Below are 22,644 nucleotides of genomic sequence, written 5' to 3' on the forward strand. Positions count from 1 at the left end.
AAGATTAATAAATCTTAGCTATTCTATTTAATGTGCAAATACGACAGATAGGTTAAGATACGTCTGAAAAGTCAGATGGACTACATTTCCCAGATAACCAAGCGAAAGGTGTCATCAGCCAGGCACCGGTGGCGTGGGTTTCTCTTGTCAAACTAGACACTATTTCTTCTTTTTGAACAGTATAACTAATTACTTGCAGTTTTAGACAAAATGACGGTAGGTCCAATCTTTTAATTACTCGCAGTATGAAATGGTTAATGCTAGTTTTTTGTAAAAAAAGAAAATTTCTGCCTTAGAGCGTTAATTCAATGTGGCTATTAGCAAAGTTAGCTAACATGAGCTGTTGAGACAATTACAGAAATAAAAAAGTCTGACTCTGTTAAGCTGGATATTGCGGCTGTTATTGTTATGACATTCAGTTTGTGATTCTTTGCTCGACGGTACATTTCAGGAGCGGAAAGGAACAGCAAAGCTGGACTTTCTGAGAAAGATTGAATTGGAAATCCAGGAGAAATGGGAGAGGGAGAGAACATTTGAGCAAGATGCACCGACAACAGTCGGGGAAAGTACAAAGTGAGTATCTTCAGTTTTCAAGAACAACCACGTGATCAGTTTTCTGAACAGTTTTACAGTATTTCTCAAATTGTTCCAGATAGAGAATATGCAACTGTAAGCCCATATATAAAGAAAGATTTCCAAAGATTTGCAGCACACTGGAATGTGAAAGCAGTTTCTGTAGAACTTCCTTGTAGAACTAAATATAATACAGTTATTGTTTTATATTGCAATAGATATGTAGTACATTTTTTTTGTTGCTGAATCATGTTGTCTGATGTTGTTTCATAGTTCACACTACATTCTTGGGAAAACCTGTTGGGTTGCAGCTAAATTGTTTGTTTGTTTTTTACCTTACCTTTTTTTTTTTTAAACCTTCTAGTAAAAACAAGTACCTGGTCACCTTTCCCTATCCTTACATGAATGGCCGTTTGCACCTTGGTCATACATTCAGTTTGTCAAAATGTGAGGTAAGTTTAAAGGCAGACATCGACCTGAGTCACCACCTGTTGCAAATAAGTTAAGATTGAAACATTTTGATATGTTGTCTCTTAGCTATTGTTGTTCATTTCTCTTCCTGCAGTTTGCTGTTGGTTACCAGTCTCTTAAGGGAAAGAAATGTCTCTTTCCATTCGGGTTGCACTGTACAGGAATGCCGATCAAAGTAAGTAATGTTGTTTTTTTTTTTTTTTCTTTTTTTTTTTTTCAGAAACTTTTAATAAGATTTCTAGGTGTCTATAATCTGACATAATCTTATCACTTTTCATCATATAAACATGCAATTAGTTTGTTCTTATTGTCCCAAAATCAATTTTTAACATAATTATTTTATCCTACTATCTATCTGTCATAATCCATCTCTCTTAAACAGATCTTTGTGTTTTTTCTGATATTTTTAATCAATAATTGTATCCATCAGGCCTGTGCAGACAAGCTGAAGAGAGAAATGGAGTTGTATGGAAACCCTCCACAGTTTCCAGAGGAGGAGGAAGAAGAGAAACAACAGCAAACAACATCTGATGAAATCATTATCAAGGACAAAGCAAAGGGCAAAAAGGTTAGGATCACAGGGCAGAAATGCTACTTTCAAAATGAATTTATTATACTTATGCTATTATGATAAAAGCTTGAGCTGTTTTTTTTTAAGGCCTTTTTACCCAGGACAGAATTTGCAGAGTTAAGATGAAAGCAGTACCATAAAATTTGGTTTGAAGGTGTAAAAAATTAGTCTGTTATCTAAGTAGTGTATGGCTCCTCCATTTTTTCAGATAAAAGAAAGTTTGTTAACATTCTGCAATCTCTTTCTCGTTTCTTTGCCAGAGTAAAGCAGTGGCCAAATCTGGATCCCCCGCTTTCCAGTGGGACATCATGAGGTCTCTGGGCTTAACTGACCAGGAGATTGTCAAATTTGCTGATGCTGAACACTGGCTGGATTACTTCCCTCCTTTGGCTGTCAAAGATCTCAAAGGGATGGGAGTCAAGGTGGCTTTCTCTCTTTGTTTGTTTTTTCTTTCTGTGCTTTGATTAAAATTATTTTTAAGACTAAACTGCACATACCTTTTAAACATTCATGCAGTTTCATGTGGCAAAACATTGTAATTTTTAAATAAGAGACACAAAAAGTACAGTGACATTGATGCATCCATGTTTTCATGGCTAAAGGAAGGCACTGAATTTATTCAGTTGTGCTGACATGCTGTTATGTCATTACCTCATAGGTGGACTGGAGGCGTTCATTCATCACCACAGACGTGAACCCCTTCTACGACTCCTTTGTCAGGTGGCAGTTTGTTACTCTAAAAGAGAGGAAAAAGATCAAATTTGGTAAAAGGTGAGATGCTTTCAGGTTTTCTTGTCGTCTACCACAAGGTTTTTTTTTAATGATATAGGGAAAAAAATCATCATAGTTTATATATTACTGACTTTTTTTAAGTGGCTTTCTTTCTCAATTCTGTTTAATTTGATGTCTTCCTTTTAGTCTTCTTTGAGTCTATTCTGAGTCTGTATATTCTGTTTATATTATTGAGTCTATATCGTGACTATTTTGAACTCCCCTGCAGGTATACCATCTACTGTCCCAAGGATGGACAACCATGCATGGACCATGACAGACAGACAGGAGAGGTAGACGCCCTCAGCTTGACAGAAAAAATTATTTATTCTGAAACTGTAGTACTGTTTAAGATTAGGTACACCTCACTAGTGACCCCCCAACAAGGTTTTTGGTCCATATTGACATGATAGCATCACATAGTTGCTGCAGATTTGTCAGAACAAGAACTAGCAGGAGTGGGGCCCCATGTGGTCTTCTGCTTCGTAGTTTCGATATGTTGTGCATCCAGAGATGTCCTTCTGTCTGTAACAAGGGCTTATTTAAGTTGTTGTTGCTTTCCTATCAGGTCGAAGCAGTTTTCTACTTTTTGGATCATTCTGTCTTTAGAGATGGTTGTGTCATAAAATCCAAGTAGACTAATAACAGCAGCAACAACAATGCCACATTCAAAGTGACTTAATACCTAATAAAGTGACAATGTTGAGGCGTATTTAACCACAGATTTACTGCGGGAAATGCTTAAAAATGTTTGTTTTACTTATTTTACCACAAAACCTTCTTACAATTTAAATTGTAGTGATTGAGGAACTTTTATTTATCAAACTTTCTTCCTTAACATTTGTATCTCACTTATAGGGAGTTGGACCTCAGGAATACACCCTGATCAAGATGAAGGTCGTTGAACCCTACACAGCAAAATTCAAATCCAAGGTCTTTTATAGCAGGTAACAAATACTTAACACTGTACTTCCACAAAAAAGAAAACAAAACTTTCTTGGAGATGACAGGTTTACAAAGAAAGACTGATTTTATCCTCTTGAATATAACTGTCATCCTTTTTAAATCCTGCCACTAAATCTTAGTTTTGGTACTTCCCCACAGCGGTATGAAAGGCAAAAACATCTTCCTGGTGGCTGCTACACTTAGACCAGAGACCATGTTTGGTCAGACCAACTGCTGGGTGAGACCTGACATGAAGTATGTTGCTTTTGAGACAACCAATGGGGACATCTTCATCTCCACCAGAAGGGCTGCCAGGAATATGTCTTTCCAGGGCTTCACCAAGGAAAATGGAGTGGTGCCAGTAATAATGGAAGTACTGGGACAGGTACTACTTTTTTTCATGTGCTGCTTCCAGCTACAGCAAATAAGTTCAGATCATTTAGATGGATTTATTTAATTTCAGTAGAATAAAAAATAAAATGCTGTCTAATATTAAACCAGCGGTTCATGTATCTGATTCAGTGGCCTTTTCATTTTTTTTGGTCTTTGTAGGATATCCTCGGCTGTGCCCTGAGTGCTCCTCTGACCTCCTATAAGATCATCTATGCTCTCCCTATGCTCACCATCAAGGAGGATAAAGGTATGAGCCAAAATGCTAGGATTAGATTTGTAGCTTAAATTTCAGTACATTTTTGTTTTTGAGAAATTGTGCCGTTTCTTTTGAGGCAGAAATTTCTAACATTTAAGCGTCATAGTTGTAGATGGACGCTGTTGCTGATTGCACTCAAAACAGCAGGAACATAACTTGGCAATCACAAGTAGGGCTGTTCGATATAACAATATATATCGGATGACGATATAAAAACGTCTGTTTCATTTTACGCTATTGTTTGTTTTGTGGTGTTGCAAAATAAACTGTTTACGGTAATATTTTTTTCATCGTTTTGATGGTCACTGTAGTGGCTATATTAATTTCTTAAAGTTCTCTCTTTCTCTTATATTTAATATAACCACACTACGGACGGACAAGCGCCTGTTTTTATGCGTTGTGGTTGTTTATGTTCCACATAAACCTTTCACAATAAAGCTCAAGATCCTGTTGAGACTTTTCAAAATAAACTGAATCACGTGAAAGAGCAGATTATTTACGGATGAGAAGTAAAAAAGAGCCGCCAGATGCTAAAAAATAAACCTTAGACTCAAACGTTAGAACAGGCTTTTCCCCGCAGCACGCCGTGTAATAAATGCTCACAAAGAAAACGGCGGCCGTTACAACTTATGTCTAAAAATGTATAGTTTCATGCATCGGTTAAAACACTCGACTCCAGCTACATGACGCGCAGCTGGAAACACTTCCCGCAAGTCGAGCTGCCCGAGATTCACAGAATTTACAGAAAATGTTACATTTTTGTTATTTATATCGTTATCGGGATGATAGAATTCTTATATCGGGATATGAGATTTTGGTCATATCGCACAGCCCTAATCACAAGTAGTTCTAAATAGTTCAGTTTTTCCACCTCTTGCTGACTTCTGCACAGAATCTGACTGAAATTTGATTTATCCTCATTTATAAAACTGTCTTATTTTGCTTGAGCTATATAGAAAAATCCTTGGGACTTAAAATAGCAGGACAAGGTCAAGGTAGAATTCAGAAGCATTGTTTGCAATGTCAAAGGATGGATGCTATAAGTTCTTGTTTCCCTCCAGCACATAACATTTGCAATCATTTAAAATCGACCTTATTGCAGAGTGTTTCTATTCTGTTAGAAGTCAGACTTCTCTATTTTTCTTGCCTGTGTTGCTCCAGGGTAGTAGTTTGTCTCTTTGTACTCATGTGTCCTATTGATGAATCTCTGTAGAGTTAGTAATAATTGGAATTTCTCAATGACTAAGTTGATATGTCACAATTTTAATAATAAATGCCCCCTGTGTCATCATGTTTCTGAGGGTTATGAAGGGTAATGGAAACGAATAAAAAACTGCATTATCATTTTATAGATTTTATGCATTGTTGTGTCTTTCCTGTCTGTCTTAGGTACTGGGGTAGTCACCAGTGTACCATCTGATGCTCCTGATGACATTGCTGCTCTCAGGGACATCAAGAAAAAACAGGTGACGATATAAACCTACGAAAAGGTCTTGAGCCATCCTGCATTTCTTTATATTTTTCAAAGTTTTTCTTTGGATATTGACTTCTCTTGCACTCATTTTTTAATCCAGTCTTTTTGTCTGATCTGATCAAAGCGGAAAAGGGCATCTAACTCCAGGGATGAATAGTTTTGTGTCTACACATGACAGTCAACATATCGAAGAACTTTGTTACTTCAGGCATTTTTGATACTAGCAGCTTGTCAAAAAAACAGAGTTTCTCGTGTTCTGAAAACACAAAAAATACTAATGATTGAACAGTTTCACAGTCATAAAATATTATTTTTGTACTAACAAGGTGATTTACAATAAGCTTTTAGAGGAAAACATATCTGGACATGGTGTGCAGTATGTCCTGAAATTTGCTTTTTGAGGAATCTGGACAAGTGGAAAACACAACAAGGAGTGACAGTCCTAAAAATTATCTATAGCAGTTGAACATGATTTAAAAGTCATTTCTTTAAGAAATGTGAAAAACTACAGGAAAAACCTGACACAGGAAAGGTGGCTGTCAAGATGTCATTTTTAAAGAAAACAGGGAGAAAAGGCTGAGGTATGCCAAATTACACCACATGATGGAATCAGTGGCAGCAGGTCTTAGGAAGTGATTCATCCAAATTGAAATTTTGGTGTCAGGAGACAGGTACAGCAGAGAGTGTGAATAACTGTAAATCTGTAAAACACAGTGGAGGCTCTGTCATGCATTCCAGCCAGTGATGTTGGTGATCTTGTTAAAACTGATGGAATGATGAACACAAAAAGTATCATGACATTTTAATCCACCAAAAAAAACAAACAAACCATAGAAAGATTTTTTTTCTGTGGTAATGTCATCATGTTTTAGGATGACCATGATCCCAGACACATTTCAGTAAATCAATCATGAATAAAACAAGTGCTCAACATTATTAAAACTGTGGGATCCTACTAACAGAGAATAAAACAAAAGGCAGGCAGCATCCAAAGAAGAGCTTTGAATGTCCTCCAAGAAGCCTGGAGAACTATTTGCGAAGGCTACTTAAAGAAACGACAAGAAAGTTTGCCTAAAAGAGTTCAAGTTGCATTAAATAGCTCTTTAGAATTGTGCAGACTCTGTTTTTGCCTTATCTGCTGTATTTCCATTTATGTGTACAGATGTATCAATAAACCACTACACTTTTTACCATTTTCATAGCAGAATCAAAAGAAATTTAAAGGTTCAAGACTTATGCCCAGTATTGGATAATAAAATTCTATTCTGATACCATCCAGCAATAAGTTCAAAATTTCTGAACCTTTCACATAAGTGTGTTATATTTAAATTTGATGTTAGTTTTGTGGACAAAATGTAGACATTTCTTCTCACACCCTCTTTGTTGATGTCACTGTTCTTTCTTGGACTTGGAATAAAAGGCGCTGCGGGAGAAGTATGGAATTGAGGACAAGATGGTTCTGCCTTTTGATCCGGTAAGCTGAACTAGTAAAGTCCATTCATTTTACTTATGCTGCACAAAATTCATGCATTCAGTGTCACCATGCAAAGTCATTGTGCTTTTATTTGTGTGCAGATCCCTATCATTGAGATTCCAGGATATGGCAACCTGTCTGCTCCTCTGGTGTGTGATGAGCTGAAGATCCAGAGCCAGAATGACAAGGAGAAACTGGTTGAAGCCAAGGAGAAGGTTTATCTGAAGGGATTTTATGAAGGGGTGAGTGCCATTAGCATTCAAAGCATCTATGTTAGTCTAGTTAGTTAACAAAATGCAGTCTGTCTGCAAAAGCCCTGCAGGTATACCTTTTAGGTTTGAAGCTTGTATTGTTTATCTCCCAGGCACAAATCAAGTAATTCGAAGCTTAAGGCTAGCCTAAATCATTCATCAACTGTCTGTGGATTTTTAGGTACCCTCAGGTAGTTTTCTTCTGTTTACCATCGTTAAACACTGAAGCAAGAAGAAGTTCTGTAACCATTTGTGAGGCATAGCTCATTTGCTGGTAAATCTTGTAAATAGTTCAAACAGTGCATCAGTGTGTTTGACTTTCTGCTAATAATCTTCTGTCTTAGATCATGCTTGTGGAAGGCTACAAGGGCCAGAAGGTCCAGGACGTCAAGAAGCCCATCCAGAAGATGATGGTTGAAAGGGTAAAAAAATGATTTGCAATGTCACAAAAAGTTATTATTTATTTCTGTATTATTATTATTATTGACTCTATTTTCATGTATTCCAGGGAGAGGCCATGATCTACATGGAGCCAGAAAAGCAGGTCATGTCACGTTCAGCTGACGAGTGCGTGGTGGCTCTTTGTGACCAGTGGTGAGTGCTGCAGGAACTGTAAAATAAAGTCGTAATTGTTGGTGTTTGATACTTTGAATTACAAAGTGACAAAAAGTTAACAGCTGGTTAAGTTTAAACTAGTTTCAGTCATTCTGGTCATGAAAATCTTGTAATTTTAACTTTTTAAAAACATTTTTAGTGTTTACTGTCTTCAATAAGCCTTATGCAAATATTATTTGTTCATCCCACAGGTATTTGGATTATGGGGATGCTGAGTGGAAGCAGCAGGCCAATGAAGCCCTGAAGTCTTTGGAAACGTAAGATCTCTGATGCAATTGATTTGCATTATATATCAAATTTGTCTTTTATAGTGTTTTTGTGGGGGATCTTGTAAAGGTTCAGAACACCAATTTATTATTTGCCTATAAGCTTTATGCTGGAAATAAAATGTTTCAGTCCAAATTCTTGCCTAATTCATGTTTTATTTTGTTTTTTATGTTTCATTTTGCAACACCATACAGATTTTGTGAGGAGACCAGAAGAAACTTTGAGGCAACTTTGGAGTGGCTGCAGGAGCATGCCTGCTCACGTACCTATGGTCTTGGTAGGTGGTTTCTCTGTGTGTGTGTGTGTGTGTGTGTGTGTGTGTGTGTGTGTGTGTGTGTGTGTGTGTGAGAAATATTTATAACTAACCACCACTCTTATTTATCTTTAGCTTTGCTGACACTTTTAAGATCATGATTGTCTAACTGGAAACTGTTTTTTTTATATAAAGATTGGAACTTGTATTTGAGCGATGCTCTTGGTCTATAGATGGAGACAAAGGACTAATGATTGGACACCTAGCAACACTCCATCTCTGATGGTTTTTATAAGAATAGATGCAGACTGAAGGCCAGCTGGCATTGAGCGCAGGAGACTGCAGTACAGTCTAGGCTAGCTGTAAACTGTTCCTCACTGTATAAATCTCTCCACATGTTTTAAGAATAAAAAACACAAAGTCAATCCAGTCATTTTACCAGACAATTAGCCTGTAAGATGTTTAACATTGTCACCAACCTGAGTTTAGCTGATCTGAGGCTGCTTAAATAGTTGATCTTTTGTAAATTCTTCTAAACAGGGATTCCAAAATCCTAAAAATCTAATCTGTGGAAAAAAGTGTCAAACTATTTGTGTGAAAGCACAAGTTACTTTGGTGTCTGGTTTAATTTGGTTTATTTGACAACAGAGTTACATTTCGGCTTGTGTACAGAAGATCACACAGTAAAGCCAAGACTTTGTTCTACATTTCCTCAATATTTGGCATCAGTGTGTGTGCAGTTTGACAAGAAAACATTGTGTTAAAACAGATGAGATGTTAGTTGTCATAAAATGAATAATTTTGGTTTTCTTTCTCCTTCGTGTGTGTGTGTGTGCGTGCATACATCCCCTGGTTACCATAGGAACGCGGCTGCCTTGGGACGAGCAGTGGCTGATTGAGTCCCTATCAGACTCCACCATCTACATGGCTTACTACACCGTAGCCCACCTTCTGCAGGGAGGTGTGCTTAACGGCCAAGGAGAGTCACCACTGGGCATCAAGTATGGTTGCATCACACGCATGTGCACACAAATATGCAGAAACCAGTGATTTCCAAATCATTGTTCATTTAAGTCTCTTCCCTTCTTTTGCACTAAAATAAATGTCAAATTAAAATGAAGCATGTACCGTCAGCTATTGAATAATATACAACGCACACAGTCACACCAAGCATTCAATTTCTTCTTTTCACCTCACTTGAACACAATAAGTCTGTTTCTAGCCTCATTTATGTCTTTTTTTCTTCTCTTTTTTTCTCTACCACAGGCCAGAGCAGATGACTAGAGAGGTGTGGGACTTCATCTTCTTTAAGACTTCTCCGTTCCCTAAGACCAACATCCCTAAAGAGCATCTGCAGAGGCTTAGGAGGGAGTTTGAGTACTGGTACCCTGTGGATGTCCGTGTATCTGGCAAAGACCTGGTGCCCAACCATTTGTCATACTTCCTGTACAACCATGTGGCCATGTGGCCCAAAGACAAGTAAGTTTGCCCACTGGACTGACCAGAACAAAAAAGAGAGGACAGGAATGAGGGGCGACAAACAAAATTTCGAACCTCCAGCTATCAGCTTTGAATGACACTCTTATCATGCTACAAAAATGATGTTCTCTAGTCTAATTGTGACATTTTTTTCACATCTACTTAGCTGATGTTTCATAAAAATGTGATTGACAGTAAAATTAATATTTTGGGCAAGTGTGCCCAACACAACAAGCACCTCTAAAGAGCTCTAATTAACACATTATATCCCATTAGTTTAATACATGCAAAAGTAAAAGTGTAAAAACATTTAAGCAGTTCACGACTGGTACACTGGTCTAATTCTTGGCTTAGACGAGTAACTTTTTGGAGTTTCTAGTGGTTGCCATGGAAACAGTCCTTTTGAGTCTGTTTTATACCCTTATTTGATGTCACTCTTGGCTCGGACTCACTGGATTTGATCGTATTTTGTCGTAGTTTCCGCAACTCTTTCTGAATTTATGTACATAAGTTAAAAGAAGTTTTGGAGTTTTTTTACATTATGTTACAGTGACACTACAGTAAGGTGAGATGACAATAATTCAGATTCAGTAATAGAATATTTATAATTATGTCAGGTACTATATGCCTTTTTTTTGCATTATCAGAATGTGATAATACTGTGCTTTTTACCATTTAAGATGTAAATCAATAATCGCAGTACAGTGTGATGTTATCAGTGTCATAATGATGTTTTTTAACATACTGCCAGGCTTCCTTTTGTTTTGCCGAATGGGTATGATTTTTTTTTTTTTTTTTTTTTTTTAATAAACTGAGCTCAGTTTTGCATTTGGGTAAACTTGACTATGATCATGGCAGTAATGATAAAAATAACAAGATAACACAAAAAAAAAAAAGATTTTTTTTCTCTCTTTTAATTTTTTACAGCGGGAAGTGGCCACAAGCAGTGCGAGCTAATGGACATCTGCTCCTCAACTCTGAAAAGGTATGTGAAGTATTAAGCTGTATGTATTACTTTAAAATCATTTAATTTGCTATTAGGTTATAACCCTGTAAGTTTAGTACCATGCCCCAAGTCTAACATACCCCGTATATAAACAAACAAGGATATTTTGTTGCCATGATGCCAGGTCTCTCTTGGAAATGAGATTTTTAATCTCAATCAGATTTTTTTATCTGGATAAATAAAGGACTAATAAAAAAATATCTTTCTGTTATTGCAGTTTAGTCAAGCAGGTCACATGAAGCAGTTTATCAACTCACTAAAATAACATAGGGTTTCCCAATCTAGCTAAGTGCTTGTTGTCATGGAAGGATTGGCGCTGAGAGCCTCTGACCACTGTACCTTGACCACTAATGCTCATCATAGAAATACAAAGATATTAGATACAATAGAAAAATTTTAGACTCTGCTACTCTCTACGCACAGAGGTCCCCCCCCCCTCCCGTTAGAACTGCCTTCACAGTCCAGGAAAGCTAGGGCTAAAGTTACCTGGTTAACATGAAATCTCGCTTTCTTTCTGGTTTCATTTGATGGGATCTTTTGTGTTCCTTGACTGACCGACAGATTTTAAATATAACAGCCAAACATTTCTCAAATAAGCTTTAAGTTCTGAATGGTTTTAGGAATGCCATTTTCTGTTTTTGCTGCTGATTGTATTTTGTAGTTGGGTTCTTTTGTGGTTTTAAACACAGAAAGACTGTGAAAGATTGCGGCTGCTAACATCTGTTTCTTTTATCGACCAGATGTCCAAATCAACTGGAAATTTCCTCACTCTCAGCCAAGCCATTGACAAGTTTTCAGCAGACGGTATAATCAGTTTCTTCTTGATTTATCTCTCCTTCTGTCTCTTTTATTTCTTTCCCTCTTCATAGTTTTCTTCTCCATGGCGCTTTCATCTTACCGTGAAACCTGGGAGAAAACACTTCAGGTGTACATTTGGAACCGATTTCAACTGTGTTTTCCCAGTGCATGGGCTGTTATGGTTGATTATATTGTTAACATCTCTTATCCCCTGGTGAAGGTGTTTAGAAAATGAACCCATTTTCATAAGATAGATGAGGTTTTGATGTTGAGTATTATGAGTTGTTGTGTTTGTCAGGTCAGTCAGTGGACTGTAAGTAAGACATTTCTGTATAATTATGTAATATGCACACTTTAAAATAGAGAATGCATGATGTTCTCAATATCAATGTGTGCTCTAAGATGAGAAGCTTTTAATTAGTGTTCAACATTTTGTTTTGTTGTTGCAAAAGAATTGCCTCTATCATTCATGCATTATGTATTTACAGATGTATTATATTCAAGGAATGCGGTTTCAAAAGATAAAAAGCAAATAAAATATTTAGAAGAATATAAGAGGAAGATAAATTGTGTTTTTAGAAATGGCTGGAAAGTGAGAACATTACAACTTTTATGTTTGGTATAATGTTGATTATTCACAGGGAATTGAAGACTTATGTTTTTCCTCTCTATATGTTTACTTTTTTCCTTTGCGTTAGCGATGGATAGATGGATAATTTCCACCTTCTTTTTTGATATCTTCAATGAGCTGAAGAATAGATGGATAGTTCATGCTTCTATAGAAGATATCCTGCTGTGGGAGGAAACAGCTTCATGGTCTGCTAGCAGATAGACACATAAAGTTGTTTCTGTCTTAACGCTAGGAGGGATGTCTGCTGAATAACTGACGTTTTCTCAAGCTTTGGAATTTTCCACAGAGCCTCTGTACTTCACCTTTTGTTGAACTGTTTTGCAGAATAGAAAAAAATGCTGTGTTCATTGTATATCCTGAGTAGAGGATTCAGATAGTTGGATATTAAGCTGAAGCAAATTACAAAAGCAGTTGCGTTTGTGAGAGTGACTGTATATCAGTTTTACATCTATTATATTGTACCTGTACATTCTGCTGTTTTAACACATGTTCTCATTTCCATTCTCAGGTATGCGTCTGGCTCTAGCGGATGCTGGAGACACAGTGGAGGATGCTAACTTTGTAGAGACCATGGCTGATGCTGGCATCCTGCGCCTGTACACCTGGGTGGAATGGGTGAAGGAGATGATTGCCAACCAGAACAACCTGAGGACGGGACCTGCAGACACCTTTAATGATCGGGTTTTTTCCAGGTAGTCTGAGAATTTAAAAGGGTCTGGAATGAAAAAGATTTACAAGTTCTGAAATGTATTGAATTTCAGCCTTGATAAAACAAAAGAATCCACAGCTATGTCTGCATTAATAAATGTAAGGCGAAAGCCTGATTGTGGTTAAATGTTTTGAAAGTACATTTTTTAAAAATAATTTTCTTTCTTGTTTAGTGAGATGAATGCAGGCATCCTAAAGACAGAGCAGCACTATGAGAGGATGATGTACAAGGAGGCTTTGAAAAGTGGCTTTTTTGAATTTCAGGTAAATTAAATTTATAAAATTCCACCTCTGAGAGTCCTTAATCATTTTATGAGATCATATAAGAGACACTGTAGCATGATTTCAAGTACCCATAATCTACCAACAGTAGTAGAGCATTTAGATTCCAGATACTGCGGTCATCGTTAAATCAGTAGAAGAGACTGACTCGAGTTTCTCTGATGAACCTTGTGTTGTTTTATTGTGTGCATTTAGGCAGCCAAAGATAAGTATCGGGAGCTGGCCATCGAAGGCATGCACAGAGACCTTGTCTTCCAGTTCATAGAAAGGCAAACTCTGCTGCTGGCCCCCATCTGCCCGCACCTTTGTGAATACACTTGGGGTCTGCTTGGCAAGGTAAGAAACACATGGATTTAGCGTCGTATTCCTGTTTTCAGGCTCTGAGTTGGCTCTGTGCTCTGACTTGACTCATATCTAACTTCTCCTTTCTGTCCTTAGTTCTTATCTGTTTTGTATATTTCAGAGTAAAACAGAAATGCAGTCAAAAGAAACATTTTAACATCCAGTGTTTGTTTGTATTCATGAGTAGAATTGGGATCAAGGAGCTGAAAGCTACAGCTTTAGGTAGACCTGCAATAGCTCTGGGCCCGCTGCTTATTACCTGTGTGAAATGGTTACTGACTTTCTCACTGTTGATGTACATATCCACTGGGAGCATATCTTCGCACTATGGACCTTTTTCTCACTGCAGCATGAAGCAAATGCACACACAGGTGCACACTTCAAATAGCACAGGGAGACAAATATATTTTTAACACTCAAATTTATGAATATGAAGGAGTGCAGCTGTGATGGAAATGGGTTTTTGGCTGTCGCTAAGCAACAAAAAAAGCCCCAACACCAGTATGTTCTCCAGTCATGGAGGTACTCAGTACACAGAGAACTTACACATGCCACTGTTATGATACCATTGTGACCTCTGTTTGTGTAGTTATGATAACACTAAAGTTTGTGTAGAAGTTACCAAAACCAATGCTACCCCAAATGCTTACTCAGAAACACAGAGTAAGAGAACAAACTAGGAGAAAATTAAAAAGAAATTACTAATCAATTTAGCATAGGCCGTGCAAGATTTAACTGCAATTTCAAAATTGGAATAAGATACAGTATGATTCCAATTGTAATGAATAACTTCAAATTAACATACAAATCTAAAAGTAAAAGGAAAACGATTTAACGAAACGAGTTAAGAATGTCAAAAGAAATCAAATCTATACTAAAATGTATATTTTATAAAAAGCCTTACATATGAGCTTTTTTTTCCAGAAAGCTTTTTTTTTATTTTATTTTAAAGAAATGATTAATAAGAAAACACTAATGAGGCAAGCCAGATTTCCTGGGCAGGGCTAACAGCAAACACTTGATTGCCTCTTTGTCTTTAAACTTGAGGTGGGAACAATTAACAGGTTTCTACTTGAGGATCTGAGGCTGCGTACTACTTGGTATGAGAACAGCAGTCCCAGCAGATATTCTGGAGCTGGGCCCAGCCATGAAAGTTTTTAAAAGTTTACACTGCTCAGTAAGTGACTGTTTTTTTTTCTTCTCTATTTCTGCTTGATAGACTGGTTCTCTGATGAAGGCATCATGGCCTGTGGCCGGGCCCGTGGACGAGGTTCTGATTCGTTCCTCTCAATATTTGATGGAAACTGCTCACGACCTTCGTCTTCGCCTCAAAGCCTACATGCTTCCGCCTAAAAGCAAGGTAAGATATGAAGTTGTCTGTACACGTTGCCTTTGTGGATATGCTGTGACTTTTGAGTTGCAACATAAAACAGACTGATGTAACTCTACAGCAGCATCCTATATCCTTTCTGATACACTTGCGAGCTTATGTCTGTGTTCACAGCAGGAAAGCCAGTCTATTGTTTGTTAACAGTTCCGCACTTCAATAAGTGGCTGTAGGCAACTTAGAGAAAAGCAAAACAAGTATTGACAACATCTAAGACAGGCAATATCTCAGGTTTCCAGGCCCCCGTTATTGATTTACTGGAAATGCTTTGTTGCCATTGAGGTAGGATTGGAAAGATGATGGGAAAAGAGAAAAGGAGAAAGGAAAAGCTTTTCTTTTTTCTTTTTTCTTTTTAATATAGTTGTTATTTTTTCATACGATAAGCGTTCTCAGCAGTAACACCTATGTTGTTAGCATGTGAGTTCTAAATCAGCCCAGAAAAGGGGATTTGTGAGTATGTACAAAAAATTTAAAATATAATAAAACCAAAAAGTAATAAAACCAAAAAATAAATAAATTGGGAACCTGGCCAGGGTATACTCCACCTCTCACCTTACGATGGCTGGGATAGGCTCCAGGCCCCCTAAACCCCACCCCCACGTAGAAAATATGGAATATTTTATCAAGTAACATACAGTAAAATTATTCAAACAAGAAATTCCCACAGCAGCATATATTCAGTATTTTCCCATTATAGAATAATATCTGTGCAACTTTTTACATACTGTGACAATACAATATGAAGGTACATTTGTGAAAACAAACATACAGTACAATTGTCAGCTGTCATGTAATACAAGTTCACAGATCATTATGTCTGCTAAAGAACGCGCGCGCACACACACACACACACACACACACACACACACACAAAAAAACACTTTTTTCCATGAATAATCCAAACCCTGTTGGAATCTGATTGAGGCCACCTTGTTGTGTGGACCTGATGTATGAATAAACAAGATGAATGTGAAAGGCTTCTTATAAACACAAACATTAATCCTGTTTTCCTTCCAACAGAAAGGTGACTCCAAGCCTCCAGCCAAGCCCTCCCACTGCACCATCTACGTGGCCAAGAGCTACCCTCCATGGCAGCACAGTGCCTTATCCCTGCTCGGCAAGCACTACAAGGTAGAGAACGAACACACAAAGCCCAACATTATTCACAGCATTAGGTTTGAAGATTTATTGTTTGCTGAAGAACTGCAGGTCTGCCTAGTGGTGCAATAATATGCTTATTTCTGTAAATCAATAATTTCAGAATTAAATGATTATGCAATCGAATTCTTTCAGTTTCTCTGTGTCTTCCTATCGATGCTCCTGTTTGTTTAAGTTTATTAATTGTTTCTTTTTTTCTTTTTTCTGTTCCTGTTTGTATGTCTAGACCAACAACGGGGTCCTTCCGGACAACAAAGTGATAGCGAGTGAACTAGGCACTCTGCCAGAACTGAAGAAATACATGAAGAGAGTCATGCCTTTTGTAGCCATGATCAAGGTAAAAATATTGAAAGGCCAACATTAATGTTTCACTATGAAGACGTACACAGCCCACTCTCCACCAATGATCATAAACCATTTTGTCATCTTTACACATAGATGGAATTTTCCAGAGATGTTTTTTCACTTGTGATTTACTTTTTAATAAGTCTCTTATACAACAGCCAACCTGTAAGTTGACTGTTTTTTCACACTGATCAACTTATGATTGGTGGAAAGTCTTCCCTGATAATTTGTTGGGAAAATTGAAGTTGAAAAGCTATTTTCTTTTCTTTTTTTAGTGCTTTGTGTTAAATAATAACAAAACTGTAGACAATACAATGAAAAATTTGAACAAGTGTTACACTGACATTACAGAGAAATTTCAAGAATACTTGTTCTGCACAGTTTAATGTGTTTGTTGATTGAAAAGAACACAAAACACTTTTGATGGGCTGTGTCAGCCACTTTTGATTTATTTGCAGCATCCACAAAAAATATGTTCACTGTCTCGGCCGCAGGTCTGCTTGTCTTGATTTACAATTTTCATCCCCACCTTTCATGTTGCAAAAACGTTTCTAAAAGCAGTAGCCACCAGATGATACAAATATCACAAATAACAATATGCCTGCAGTTGCTGTTTCTGTTATATAAAGCTACATATTCACTCAAGATCAAGTGGTGCTAATAAATGATCAGAAGCATTGTTGCTTATTAAAATTTTAGAAGCCTCATCTCTTGTGCTCTGGGCTTTGTTCAGGTTTCGCTCTTTCACTGCAGTGATCAAAAAGAATGAAGCTAATAAATAGTCATGATGAGCTTTGTATTCATCCATGGTTTGTCTCTCAAGCTGGTCTTGTATCTTTCATGTTGATTTATCTCCCTGTGTTATTTGTTTGTTTTTAACTTTTTTGGCTCATAAACATTTGTTTCTTGATAATCTTGTGGTGGTGGCATCAACATAGCAATGAACTTTTTGTGTGCGCTGTATTATAAACTAAAGCACGATTGCCTCAGTAATGAGATGAATTTTTATATTTCCAAATATCTCAGCTTCTGTGTAAAATTATACCAAGGAAATCCTCTGCACTTCCTCAATGGAGTTATTATTCATTGCCTTGTTGATCATTCGTAATGATAGCTCTGATTCGTATCATGTACAATGGGATCTTCTTTTTTTCTTTAGGAGAACCTGGAGAAGAATGGAGCCAGAGTTTTGGATTTGGAGCTGGAATTTGATGAGCGAGCAGTTCTCATGGAGAACCTGGTCTACTTGACTAATTCTTTGGAGGTAAGCTTTATGATCCAACCTTTACCCCACGTTGTTGGTGTCTAAAATTTGTTGGACAACAACTGTGCAGCAAAGTGTGCAGAACTTTGGTTCAGTGTGTCGTCACATAAATGTCAAACTCGCACAGAGATGCTTTAAAGCTGAGTTTTACTCCCTTTGCAGAAGTAAGTTGAGGAAATCCTGAGCTCAGTTCTCTGCAGAAAATCCCCTTAATACCACTGTCTGCACAAAAGCTTAGCCTAGGCGGGGAAAAGGGGGTGAAAAAAGCCCAAAGTCCCCAGGATACTTCTGCGAAACCAGCAGATTTAACCACAGAAAAGGAAAACTGCACTTAATGTACATCAAAGCAATAGCTCGGCTTAAATTCTCATGTTTCTGATAGATCATAGCTAAAGATAAGTTGATGACAAGGAAGACATAATGAAATGAAATACGCTGTATCATGTAGGACTAAAAAAGGGTGATACATTACCTTACTCACAAACTAGCTCTAAGAAGTGGGTTAACTGGTGTGGCTTGAAATAGGCTTGTAGATCATAGGACAGATGAGGAGAGAAGCACTTTGTCTGTTGCCATTTGTGGTCTTTAAAGACCCAAGTACAAACTAGTCTCTCATTACTGTAGCATGGTTAGTATGCCCAGCATTTGCCGGTGTGCATACCAAACGCACCTGTAAACATACTCCTTGTGGAATACACTGCTGAGCTGATTATCTTTTTTCCCCTCCATCGTTTCTCTTTGACAGTTGGAGCAGATTGACATCTTGTTTGCTTCTGAGGCTGATGACAAAGTGAAGGAGGACTGTTGCCCAGGGAAACCATTCAGTGTTTTCAGATCAGAGGTAAATACTTTTCAATGCTTATTAGCTTTGGCCAGATTTTGTGCGTGTTAGAGGATCACTTTTAGCTTTTTTCCCTCACTAACACGTTTGTCCACAGTTTTCATATGTTCTTTATGGCTGTGCTCATTTTACTGACTTATTTCATTTTGTGCAGCAGCCAACGATGAACAAAGTAATTTGTTTTATACTCAAATCAAAAAGCCAGTTTTGCATTTTTCATTTCTCCTCGTTTTTTAATCCCTGTAGCCTGGAGTTTCTGTGTCCTTGGTCAACCCTCAGCCGTGCAATGGCATGTTTTCTACAAAGGTTGACATCCGACAGGGAGACAGCAGAGACAGCATCGTCCGCAGGCTAGCCAAGGTCAACAGACTCATTAAAGGTTAGTGAGACAAAAATAAATAAAGCCAAAATGACTTTTAATGACTAAATCAAAAGAGGATAAAAGTATTTGCTCAGTTTAGTTGAAAGCATTTGGGTTCAGTTAACCAACATCATGTGATGTTCAACACACATTTGTCTTCTATCTTTCTGACCCATCTTTTCTACTCTTCTCCAGCCTGTTGTAATCATATAGAAGGAGTGGGGAAGGTTTGAGTGAACAACAGAAAACATCTAAAAAATAACCCCCCGCAACAAAACAGAGTGACAGAGTGAATTGACTGGGCCAGTGTGATGGGTATGAAACCATACCTCAAGTTTTAAATGTCCCCAGGTACACAGTGGCCTTAACATTTGTGAAAAGTTTAGAATAACATGACTGAATAACTGAGCTAGAAGGGCCTTTATCACAGGGGGTTAGATATACAGTGGGGAAAATAATTTCTTGGTCCCCTGCTGAATTTGTAAGTTTGCTCACTTACAAAGAAATAAACAATCTCTAATTTTATGCAAATTTCATTTTAATAAAGAGAGAGAATATCAACCCCAGCTTTACATAAATTACATAAAAGTGATAAATTGATTTGCGTGTCATTGTGTGAAATAAGTATTTGATCTCCAAGCCAAACATGATTTAGTACTTAGTGGAGAAACCCTTGTTTGTAAGCATAGCGGTAAGATGTTTCTTGTAGTTGGTCACGAGGTTTGCACACATCTCAGGAGGGAGTTTGGCCCACTCCTCTTTACAGAAAGTCTCTAAATCATTTAGGTTTCTTGGATGGTGCTTGGTAACTTGAATCTTCAGCTCACTCCATAGATTTACTATAGGACTGAGATCTGAAGGCTGGTTAGGTCACATGACCTTAATGTGCTTCTTCATTCGCCACTCCTTAGTTTCCTTGGTGGTATGTTTTGGGTCACTGTCATGCTGGAAGACCCAGCGTGGGGGAAGGAGGTTTGCATCCAAGATTTTACAGTTCATGACCTCATGTGCCTTCTGGAGCACGGGGACTTTGCAGGCGCAGCAAGATTTCAACCCATTACGGCATAGTGTGTTGCCAATGGTATTCTTGGTGACTGTGGTCCCAACTTCCTTCATATCATTAACAACTTTGCTGAGCAAAGTAGCATTGGGATGATCCACCACCTCGCTCTCTTTCAGCTATTTAGACAGCCTCAGTGTCTCTGCACAAAGACACTTACTGTAGAGCGTTCATTTACCTTCGCCTCAGTCATCTTTAATTCCAAGCTAATTTATGTGAGCTCTCTGATGACAGCTGACAGCCATATCATGCCGTTAAAACTGTGGCAAATATCTCTGCCAGTGTGTTGCTAACACAACAACCACCAGCCATCCTTCATCAAATTTGTGCGAACCGCTTGAGAAAGCTTTCCGCTGTGATTGCACAACCAGGCACTCTGCCTTTTGAGAGGTTCTGCTTCTGCTGTTTCCATATTGTCTTTTATGTTTGGCTTCAGTTTTGTGTTATGCTTTCAGATTTGAAAAGAAAAACTGAATAATGTTGGCTTAGAACAATTCAATATATGACCCAATTTTCTTTGTAGCCTGTTTTCTTTCACTTCTCTGTTCTCTGCCTGTAATGTCTCATCTCAATTTTTTTCTGTATATCTCAGTGAAGTCTCTCTTTCTTTTCATTTTTCCATCCTGCTTCTTCTTTTATATTCTCCAATTTCCCCAATCTCAAGCATAGCTTTCTGTTTCTTACTGGTTTATCTATCCCACCTCCAGTACTTCTGCATTTTCTCAGTTGTTTTGTTTCCCATGTTTCTTGTCTGTCTTGCCTCACCTCTATCTCTGTCCACCTTCACTCCACCAGATCTGTCCAGAGTCAAGTTGATGAGGTATGAGGACCCTTTGCTCGGCCCACGCCGGCTGCCTGTCCTGGGACAGGAGGAACAGGGCAAACTGCTGATCTCCAACAAATCTGTGTTCAACATCAATCTGGAGGAGAAGAAGGTCACTCTGGCTGACAACGGCCTAACTGTAGACATTGGCGACACTTTGGTTTATCTGGTTCATTAGAATAACATTGATCACACACACACACACACAGAGGTGAGGGGGCATGTTCAGTAGTTGTTGAGCTTTGTTGAAAATTCAAACACATCAAGAAATGTTACAGCAAAACAACTCATTTTGATTTAAAGCATCAGGGCAGCAACTCAAAGCTGTATCTGTTTTATAATTGATATTTCTGTTTGTAAACTGATGAGTGTGACATCAGGAAATACTGAAACTTGCTGGACCTAAAATGATGGCTTCTGTCTTCTTTTCTTTAAAACAAATTCTATATTTGTAGTACATCCACATCTGCCTCTGGGCTATTCCTCTGGTACAGTTTTCTCCTTAAGAAGTCAGTATTGCAAAACAGTTATAACAAAATACTGCAAACCTATCCTAAAAGTTTTGACCTTTTTTGTCATGGTTGCAATCAACGACAGCACTAGAATTTGTCATCTGTTTTGTAGGACTCAGGAACTCAGTCAGCGGTGTCCATATTAAAATCGTCTGTAGAGTTTATTCTTGTCACAGAAAACCACCGTTTTGATGTATGTTTATGTTGTGAGACGGCTCCTGCATTCTCCAGAATGCCTGATGGTTTCATACAGAGGGTAACGTGCCTTGTGTTGTTTTATACATCCAAGGTGAGGCGCATCGTTCCCTTATGTTTGTCAGCCTGTCAGACAGCTTTCCTGTTTTCTAGCTGTGGATGGTGCTTGTCTGGCTTTTCCAGATGAATAATAAAACCTATGAAACATTAAACCTCTGTGGTGTTTGTCTCCCTCTAACCTCTATGCTGGCAGTAGCGCAATAAAACGAAATATGTTTACTTAAGAGTTATGCTTATGGGCATGTTTGAGATATCTGTGCTTTTCACACCTCTGTTAGCTTCTACTACATCACATCTCACAGGGAACTAAAGCTCAAGTGTTAAAATTACGATTCACGAGTTCAATCTAGATGTCTATAGTGAAAGGTTAGAGGTTATTTGAGGAGTAAAGCAGCCTGGATCCAACTACTGTATAGCCAATATCTCTTCTGTTAATTCACCAAATCTTTGTTCTAAAACAAAATATAAAAACACACTGTGCATGAGGTTACTCTACCTCTTTGTCAGAATCAACCAACAATCTTGCAGCTGAAAAATTGAGTCTGAAAAACAGCAGGCACTTCAGTGGCTACATGACAGAGTCTCATGTTAAAATGTCAAACTTGCAATATTTGGGGAAAAAATGTTTTTTACAGCCTGGTGGAAATATTGATTTGATTGACAGCACACCATCCAAGGTGTTTGTCAGGCCTGAAAACTGCTCTCACTGCATTTGTGCTTTTGGTCCCTTTTGGAACATTTTTAATGGAATTAACCTCCACAGGCTCCTCATATTTAATGCCTTCACAATATAGTCCAGAGCTTTTTAAAGTGAAAATGGTGAGAAAATTCTCAGATTGTTGAAATTCAATATTTATCACCATTATAATCATTTAACTCTATGCTCGCTGATATTTGCAAAAATCCTCACAACTACCAATAATGAACAAAAATTGCTTATTGCAAGTAAATCTGTGCACTCAACGCAGTAACAGGACATCTTGCATGTGTGGAACTTGTAAATACATTTCCCACTCTAATATTATGACCTCCCTCAACCACTCTGTTGAGTTCTGCTCTCAGTAAGCTCAGAAGAAAT

At 37.8% G+C, this 22,644-nt stretch overlaps 1 protein-coding gene across 1 annotated transcript; it reads left to right on the forward strand.

The window, feature by feature from the left end:
- The first annotated feature begins 78 nt into the window (after positions 1–78).
- On the forward strand, positions 79–21,718 carry lars1b (leucyl-tRNA synthetase 1b). The gene is made up of 32 exons (XM_085174722.1): positions 79–216; positions 452–573; positions 938–1,025; positions 1,139–1,219; positions 1,475–1,612; positions 1,876–2,037; positions 2,274–2,386; positions 2,616–2,679; positions 3,245–3,333; positions 3,491–3,716; positions 3,884–3,971; positions 5,370–5,446; positions 6,875–6,928; positions 7,030–7,170; positions 7,524–7,601; positions 7,688–7,773; positions 7,986–8,051; positions 8,256–8,338; positions 9,177–9,315; positions 9,581–9,793; positions 10,721–10,778; positions 11,540–11,603; positions 12,737–12,920; positions 13,110–13,200; positions 13,414–13,554; positions 14,780–14,920; positions 15,968–16,078; positions 16,332–16,442; positions 17,610–17,714; positions 18,460–18,555; positions 18,802–18,934; positions 20,772–21,718. Exons 1-32 carry the CDS (start codon positions 211–213, stop codon positions 20,975–20,977), a joined length of 3,555 nt encoding a protein of 1,184 aa, XP_085030848.1. The 5' UTR covers positions 79–210; the 3' UTR covers positions 20,978–21,718.
- The last annotated feature ends 926 nt before the right edge of the window (positions 21,719–22,644 follow it).

This window comes from Neolamprologus multifasciatus, chromosome 10 (genome assembly GCF_963576455.1).
Source record: "Neolamprologus multifasciatus chromosome 10, fNeoMul1.2, whole genome shotgun sequence".
Taxonomy (NCBI): Eukaryota; Metazoa; Chordata; class Actinopteri; order Cichliformes; family Cichlidae; genus Neolamprologus; species Neolamprologus multifasciatus.